Here is an 8,797-nt window from a genome sequence, read left to right on the forward strand (position 1 = left end):
CTGGACTGATCTCCAGAATGGTAGGTAATATATTAAATTGTTTTAAATCAAATAGTCAATTTGTTACAACTTCAGCAAGAAATAAATATGCCCACTAGCCTTCTGCTAAGCTCCTTTTTGTTTAAACAAGCCAAAAGAACTTATTATTGCTTGTAACTCAAGACCAACATCCACTATGTAATTTTCAAACCCCTTTGCCCATACCTGGTTCTGTTTCCAGGTCCTGAGCTTCTATTCTTCCAGGAGCCCATCATCCTTAAAAACAGAGCCCTGGGAGTGGCTCGAGTGGTAAAGAGCTTGCCTTGAGCTAAAGAGCTCAGGCATAGCACCCAGACCTAGAGTTCAAGCCCCACGACCAACCAAAAACTAAACAAAACAAAACAAAAGAGCCCTGCTTAGTGATAGAACCCTGCTATTGTTAAAAGGGTGATGAGAGCCCTGCTTTGTGACAGAACCCTGCTGTTGTTCACAGCCCTCCCAGAGGCAGAATGGCTGTTCACCAGGGCTCTTCACTGTCATCTAGTTACCTTGTCTCCGTTGCTCTCCCCAGTCAGGACACTCTAATCCCTCTCTGGTACTCACTATTTCCCCCTCTCTTCTACCCTCCTCCCCTCTTATTCCCCATTTCCAGTTATCATATGACTAACCAGTTGCTTTTTTCCTGGGCCACACTGTCTTAAACACATACCCTGCCTCTTTTGTACATTGCTGTCTCAGAGCCAACTCCCACAGTGCCTGCTATTCCCCTGTGGGAATGGCTAGTTCTGGAGTACTGCAAGTGCCCAGCTTCTCTTCCTCCTTGATACAAGTATGAAGCTAGGCCTGGTCAAATCATGAAATATTATTTGCAAACCTGAAAGAGATGGTTCAGAGAAGCAGAAAATAAGCAGAAGCCAGCTCATTCAAACCTAGAACTTAATTTATTTTAAGAACTCCATAAGTAAGAACTTCATAATCCTTCTTATCACCTTAAAAACAGAAATCTTAAATGTATGAATAAGGAATAAAACCCAGACACAGAAAGTAATGAGCAAATTTTATTGTTTGCAAATGATACAAGTTAGAGAAGATGCAGAGGGAGTCTTTGATAAGGCAGATTTCTAATCATTGCTCTCATTCACTCATCTCAGGTTTGCAAACCTTCTTAAACAAAAACTCAGTGTGTTCTTTTTTTCCAACTTTGTTTGTCACTCCAACAGGTTCACCAGAATTGCAGGAAGTACAGACAAACCATCCCGGATTGGCAGCCGATTCCAAAGTATACAAGGATCCCGCCTTAGCTTGGTAAAAGATGAAGGGCTTCTGTGCTAGCTCCTTCTGGCCAGCTAGGCTCTTAAGTTGCTTCTTCTGTGGGATAAAAGATAGTGGAGGCTTTAACATGGAGATAAACCAACACATACCCTCATGCTCCAAACCTTTACTTCAGAAAGAAGGAAAAGATCAAGGATGGATAGCTCTTGAGGAAGCATGGTATCAGACTTGAACATTATTTGAAAAGGTGAGTTATGCCTTCTCTTTGACTCCCCTCTCTCCCCATAATTAAGAATAAACTGAGGAGAATAAGGAATCAGACATCCAAGTATCATCTATGTGTGGTTTTTAAAAAAAGATTAATTAGAGAATCCAGCTTCAATCTATAGGCGAAGTGGGCCTGATAGGAGTTTTTTCCCTCAAGTGAGGACCAAACCAGGAAAAATCCAGCCTGATCAAGGCCTATGATAAGTTGAGGGAGGCAGAAGAGCTGCTGGGCTCCTCTTCCTAGCTCTCCACTCTGTAGATCCCCGCCTCCCTCCTCCTGTAGAAGTAGCCACAACCCAGAAATTCTTCTGCCTGGGCTTCTAGAAAGATAGAAATAAGACGGTGCAGAGAGAACACGAAGCATTAATTAAGGGCCTTGATCTTTTACTTTAAGATGGCTGAGTGTGCTGAAGAACCTGTACTGAAATGCTCACCTTTAGCTGAAGGGATGGCTTACGTTTGCCTTTGTCCTTGTTACAGTAGAGACAGAACTCCCCTTTAGAGACAGCCAAGAAAATCGGGTTTCCTTTCTCCACAGTGGCTGATTCCAAGCGGGAGGCTAGTACAAAGAAGATCTCTGGAAATAAACTGCAAGAGTCAGCATGCAGAGCAGGAAGAGATTCCTTCTGTACTCTAGAGCTTCAGGCCTGACACATTGCCCCTGTGTCCCTTTGGCTCTGGGGTCAAAATTCCATCCCGACTGTCTGTCACAATGTCCTAAGCCTCCTCTTTCATAGGCCTCTGGCCCTTTCTTTCATCAAGACCTTTCAGAAAAAAGCTGGAAACAAATTCCCCACCCATCCCAACTGACTCTCATCAGATGCTCAAGGATCCTTAGCAGCTACCACCTGCTAGTGCTGGAGATGTGACGCAGCAGACTAAGCTCCCCTAAAGGATGGAAGCCTCACGCTCTAGCTGGGTGGGGACAGAAAAGAACAACGGCTGAGAATCACCTGGAAGTATATAGCTTTTCATTGGGATGGCTTTTAGGGTCCCCTCATCAAGGACAAACACTTTGTGATCACCATCATGAATGCTGTATTTTTCTGGCTCTTTGGCTTTCAACTTTGAACCTAGATGGATATAACCATTACCAACATATTACAATGAATGAAAGATCCAGTTTTTCTTACCCCCAAACCAAGGTTCCCAACCCCAGATCTTTATCCGCTTATATGCTCAAACATTTTTTAGCCATTTAACTCCCAGGCATTTTGCCTTGCTTGAGACAACCAAATTACCATTGGGTATAAATACACTTTGACAGAATTTTGTTTGATGAGCTCAAACCAAGTTTTATCAATTGCTGCTTTAGGACCTAGGATAATCCTCAATATCCAGACCTGTGAAATGGGTAAATTAATAGCCTCTACCTGAGGTGGGAGGCATGGTGATTTAAATCCATTACTTGAATAAATACCACAGTCTAAGTTGTGAACATATTCATTCTTCTTTTTTACTTCTTTCACTGGTATTGGAACTTGAAGTCAGGGCCATGTGCTTTTACATTCAATACTTTTTTTTTTTTTTGTCGGTCATGGGGCTTGAACTCTGGGCCTGGGCGCTGTCCCTCAGCTCTTCAGCTCAAGGCGAGCGCTCTACCACTTGAGCTACAGCGCCACTTCCGGTTTTCTGGTGGTTTATTGGAGATAGGAGTCTCACGGTCTCTCCTGCCCGGGCTGGCTTTGAACCGCGATCCTCAGATCTCAGCCTCCTGAGTAGCTAGGATTACAGGCGTGAGCCACCAGTGCCCGGCTTCAATACTTTTTTTTTTTTTTTTTTTAATTTAATTTTATTTTATTTGAGAACATACTGTACAGAGGGGTTACAATTACATGGGCAGGATAATGCATACATTTCTTACCAAGCATTGCAGCCTCCTCCTTTGTTTACCCTTCACCTCCCTTCCCAGCCTCCCCCCTCCCTCCCACCCAATCATACCACCCCCTCCCCCCCCCCCCCCCCCCCCCCGACATTGTAAAGCTGGTTTTGACATGACATTTTGTACTTCTCATTGTTGCAACAGGCTTCAATACTTTTTTACTCAAGGCTAGTGCTCTTCTATTTGAGCCACACGTTCATTTACAGCTTTTTGCTAATTAACTAGAAATAAGAATCTCAGGGACTTTTCTTCACAGGCTGGTTTTGAAGCATGACCATAACTGCCTCATGCATCCTCTGACTATGGACATCATACCAACAGTATGATCCAAGATAGTCATAATAAAGGTAGGGATGAGAAACAGAGGCAGGAAGCATCCTGGAGCCCAGCATGGTACAAAATAGAGCTGGCATTGTAGAAACACTTTTAAAAAGCTGTAGGGCTTAAATCCAGCTATGGTCTGGGGTTTACATGGTGTGAATTCCTAAATAGAAACACTCAGTGATGGGCCAAGACTATTAAAACTATTTGGCTCCAAAATTTCAACTACAATAATACAGTATTTGTCACTCTGTGTAATACTATAACCAAAGAAGCTGAGACACTTAACTAGTGTATTGTAAAGTCCATCTAAGGCCACATTCTCCTCCCACGCAGGAACACAAGGCCTCTACTTGGCTTCTCAGTGAACTGTCCTCCCGTTTTTATCCTGCCCAGAGATTGGGGAGGAATCTCCACCCATACTAGCACTCTTGCAGCCTCCTCCTGCAGGTCTTCAGCCCCCTTCTCCTCTTTTACAGCACTGCGCATAGATTACTTGGACCTGCTCACGGATACCAGTGCCCCTGTCTTATCGCTCTGTAGCACTGTACACTCCCTTGTCTGACTCACCTGTCATCTTCCACTGACCCCAAGATGCCTTATCCACTACAACACTCAATGCCTTTGAAGCAGATGACAGCCTCAGGCAAGATCCTAATTCCTACTATACTCTACAATAATATGGAATCATAGGAAATCTATGGCTCTCAGCTCTGGCTTATCACGGAATCTCCTGAGCTTTTCTGGCTCTGATCCTGACTAGCTTGAGCTCACTGTTACAGGCTGCCTGAGAGCTGCTGAGCTAGATTAACTCTAAGCCTTTCAGGATTCTCACACTGTGCTGTGTACTGACTTGCCTGAAGATGTGGCTCAGTAAGTCAGCTAGGTGCTAAGGCTTTGTCACCCTGATCAGCCCCAGAAGTCATTGTTGCTGCTGCTCTGAGGCCAGCCCATTGAGTGGTACAGCCTAAGGCAGTGGTTCTCAGCCCTGGCTGACCACTGAGCCTTGAAACTAGGTCACATTTAAAGATCATGGACTCTTTAGCTCCAACCCCTGAAATTCTGTTCAAAGATTCAGGGTAAGACCCAGACAAGAAGTTGTGCTAGAATTGTTTTTCTGCTTCTTATATACAAAATATGTCTTATTTCCATTTCTTCGACTCCATTTCAATAAACATTTTATATTATCATATGCACAGAGCTATTAAGCTTTTGTGGTCCTCTCCTAAGAACAATCTCTTTTGGTCTCACTTTGTAAGTTAGGATTTAGAGACCCATATAATTTATTATGCCCAAATTGTCATGTTTTGTTGTTTACCATCCAGTATGTTTACTTTTAGATTTATAGGCACATTCTAACTACTACAAATGATGGAAAACATGCAACCCATGTTTTTTTGGGTCTGGATTACTTCACTTAACATAATTTTTCCAAGTCTTTCTATTCCCTTATGAGTGGAGCAATGTCACTTGTTTCTGAGGAAAGCATAGAACTCCACTGTTTATGTATACCATATTTTATTGATCCATTCATCCACTGATGGACATCTGGATTGACGCTATATCTTGGCTATGGTGAACAATACTTCAGTGAACATGGTTGTGTTGGTAGCTCCAAGAAATGGAAACAAGAAGTTTTTCATTATTTCACATTTTTCTTCTTTGTTTTTGATCTTTTGTCTTGTATGTAAATTTATTTTTGGGGGGGGTAAGAAGTATCACTGAAACAGTGAACAAAGGGTGAACACATGGAACAGTGATACTAAACACTATGTTAAAAATGAACTATACAACTTGTAGGGGAGAGAAATTGGGAGAGAAAAATGGAGTAAACAAAGGAAGAAGTGACATTGTTCAAAAAGAAATCACCTGACTTAGGTAAGTGTAAGGCCTTTGTACATCACCTTTACAACAATAAAAAATTTAAAATCACAAACATGCTTCTTTGTTTGCTTTATATCCCTGTGACTAGGCCCTGATATGGGCTTGCATTGTCACAGGCCAGTGCAATAACTCTTCAGGATGTTCTCATTCATCATCTCTGACCCTTGATCCATTCTTTAGACTTCCTTCTCAAAGACACTGTGTATTGCAGAGTTTACAGCACAGGCAATTATTTTCTATAGGCATTACTTTGTGTTTCTTATAGATCCTTCTGGTTGGATTCACTTCCCCAAAGGTAAAGCCTCAGCCCACCATAGCATCTTGAGGCATCTCAATCTATGAGTCTCCCCAGCCCTCTTAGAAGGCCCAGTAACACCATCCCCTCACCACTCATATCATCCAGGGACCTTACCTGAACGGGAAGAACTCACAGAGAACTGGTTTAGGCCTGGCTTCAGAGATGTTCCAACTGCCCCTGTGGTCAGAGATAGTGAAGTGAGTATGAATACTTTCTTGGCATTTTCCAGAAATTCAGGGGGAATAGAGGCCATTAATTCTTTTCTTCTTTTGTATATGTGTTGAGAAATACACAGATGCTACTTGAAATAAAAATATCCAGGTTTACCTGCTTTCACTGTATTTGATGTCGGTATAATTTGTGGAAGGGAAGGGGAAAAACAAGTCGTTTAACTAAGGATACAGGTGGAGCCATTGCAACAATGAGAAATACAAGTTGTCATGTCGAAAACGAACTTTACAACTTTGGTGGGGGGGGACGGACTGGGTGGGGGGGCGAGGGGAGGCAAATAATAATAAAAAAATAGCCAGGTTTAGCTCGTGGTAGGCCTCTCCTGTCATCCAAAATGCTTTAGATTGTTATGTGACTCCAAAACTTCTTTTCAGGTCATCCTTAAGCCAGTCCCCTCCTTTGAAGAAGCTCTGAGTCAAATCTTTTTTCTCACCCAGCCTCAGAAAGCCTTTCTACCACAAAGCCTTGTGGTTGGCCTGGGTAGACAAGAGAGGGGAAAGACACATTAGGTAGATGTAATACTCTTCCCTGAATCGTTAGGAGGAGAACTTGATGCAGATGGGCACCAGCAGTAAAAATTCTGTTCCTTTCTAAGAGTTTTGTCTAATTTCTCTTCCATAGAAGTTCTAAAGCTCACTAATTGTGCTATTCAACAGGGTGGGAGGGAGTCCAGGCACAGCTCTCGATAGCTCCTGCTTTTGGAATTGTGCTTTGGGCCCTGATGTGGATGTTTAAAAAGTTTACCTTCTGAGCGGCACTGAGAATCATCTTCTTTCCAGTCTTGGGAATCCATCTTCACTTCTGACTCCTCCAAAGCTGACATTTCCAAGCATTAACAACATAAGAGTTAAGCTTGACATGTAGGACTTGAGAAAACAAGAGGATCATTTATAGAGCCTTGTACCCCAGAAACATTTGCAGGACATCCCTAGTCCTGAAGAAACAACCAATCTGGCTCTCTGCTTGGAAATGCTCAATATTTCTAGGAATACCTCACAGGGCTAGAACATGCTCATTCATCACTCCTCCAAAGCAGTGTTTCCAAACTACAAGTCACAATGCCAGCAAAAAATCATGATACCAATTTTGTAGATGTTGACTTTTTGTTATAAAATAAAATAGAATAAAAATTTCAAAATATATTTGCTCTAGTTGTCATGGGACTGACAAGCTATAGCTCACTGGCCGATTCTAGGTGTAATATTCAGATTTTCAGAAAAACCCTAGAGGACATGGTTTCTAGGAAGGAGAAAAGCAAGGCAGATATCCAGGTTCTATTCTATTTTCTTTTCCATGTTAGCTGGCTTATTAATTTGAGGGTAAAAATTGCTGCACGCTTTGTTTTCAAATAAAATTTTATTGGAACACACTTGTATACTTATTTACATATTGGCTCTGGCTGCTTTGTGATGCCTAGCATCACCAGAAAAGCCTAAAATATTACTGAAGCATTTCTGTAGAGTCTGCTGATCTCCAAAGTAGCTTAATCTTTGCCTAATAAAAAAAAAAATTCTAGCCAAGTGACAATGGCTCATGTTTGTAATCCTAGTTGAGTAACTAGTGTCCTGAGTAGAAAGCTGAGATTTGAAGATTCCAGTTCAAAGTCTTCCAAGGCAGGAAAGTCCATGAGACTCATCTCCAGTTAACTACCAAAAAGTCTGAGAGTGGAGTTACTGCTGAAATGGTAGAGTGCTAACATTAAGAGAAAAAGCTAATAGACAAAGCCCACACCCTGACTTCAAGCCCCAAACTGGCACAAAACATTTTTTTTACAATCTCTTGTCATGAAAAGCTAAATTTTCAGAGATCTTGGAGGGTTCAAATTTCTAAGGTTTGGGGGAAAGTTTGATCCACATGACTTGTATTGGAAAGGATTAGAGGAGAGATATTTTAATATAAATTCTGTGATCTTATCTCAACAAACAAAATTTTTTTCCTAACACTCTAGTTCAATACAATGAAGAAAAGGGAGCAAGAAGAAAATCTTTTTTTTTTGGTCAGTCCTGGGGCTTGAATTCTGGGCCTGGGCGCTGTTCCTCAGCTCTTCAGCTCAAGGAGAATGTGCTACCACTTGAGCCACTTGTGGGATTTTGGTGGTTTATTGGAGATAAGAGACTCAAGACCTTCTCCTGCCTGGGCTGGCTTTGAGCCACGATCCTCAGATCTCAGTCTCCTGAGTAGCTAGGATTACAGGTGTGAGCCACCAGTGCCCAGCAAGAAGAAAACCTTTAACAGATGAAAATCTGACTGAAGAGCTAGATATTTTATGTGGAAAGCCAATCTCTTTAGAAAATGGATTAGGAGCAAGACAAAGGAAATCAATCATTTTACAAAAGATAATAAAATTGTAAGAAAAGATTTCTGTGCTCAGCAACTAACACAGTGAGAAGAAGCAAAGGGTGACCACTTTTGGTGAGTAGGTAGAGCTGATGCTTTGTTTTTGTACTAATCTTGGTACTTGAACTCAGAGCCTGGGCACTGTCCTTAAGCTTTTTACTCAAGGCTAGTGCTCTACTGCTTGAGCCACAGTTCCACCTCCAGCTTTTTGGTAGTTAATTGGAGATAAGAGTCTCATGGACAGGGGGCTGGGAAGGTGGCTCAGTGGTAGAGTGCTTGCCTTGCATGCATGAGGCCTTGGGTTCGATTCCTCAGCACCACATAAG

At 42.1% G+C, this 8,797-nt stretch overlaps 1 protein-coding gene across 1 annotated transcript; it reads right to left on the reverse strand.

Moving 5' to 3' along the window:
• Positions 1–1,113: 1,113 nt before the first annotated feature.
• LOC122100599 (interleukin-37-like) lies at positions 1,114–6,957 on the reverse strand. Its single transcript, XM_042670929.1, has 4 exons — positions 6,879–6,957; positions 2,472–2,591; positions 1,953–2,095; positions 1,114–1,347 (listed from the first exon to the last, which is right to left on the reverse strand). Exons 1-4 carry the CDS (start codon positions 6,955–6,957, stop codon positions 1,114–1,116), a joined length of 576 nt encoding a protein of 191 aa, XP_042526863.1.
• Positions 6,958–8,797: the final 1,840 nt, after the last annotated feature.

This window comes from Dipodomys spectabilis, unplaced genomic scaffold, assembly GCF_019054845.1.
Source record: "Dipodomys spectabilis isolate Male_0828 unplaced genomic scaffold, ASM1905484v1 ptg000588l, whole genome shotgun sequence".
Taxonomy (NCBI): Eukaryota; Metazoa; Chordata; class Mammalia; order Rodentia; family Heteromyidae; genus Dipodomys; species Dipodomys spectabilis.

Excerpts from the sequence above, each read along its gene's own strand:
- LOC122100599 (XM_042670929.1), bottom strand. The coding sequence starts at position 6,957 with ATGTCAGCTTTGGAGGAGTCAGAAGTGAAGATGGATTCCCAAGACTGG. Across the intron at positions 2,592-6,878 it reads TTCTCAGTGCCGCTCAGAAG|GTTCAAAGTTGAAAGCCAAA; the intron begins GTAAACTTTTTA and ends ATATCCATCTAG. Across the intron at positions 2,096-2,471 it reads GAAAAGCTATATACTTCCAG|AGATCTTCTTTGTACTAGCC; the intron begins GTGATTCTCAGC and ends GTTTATTTCCAG.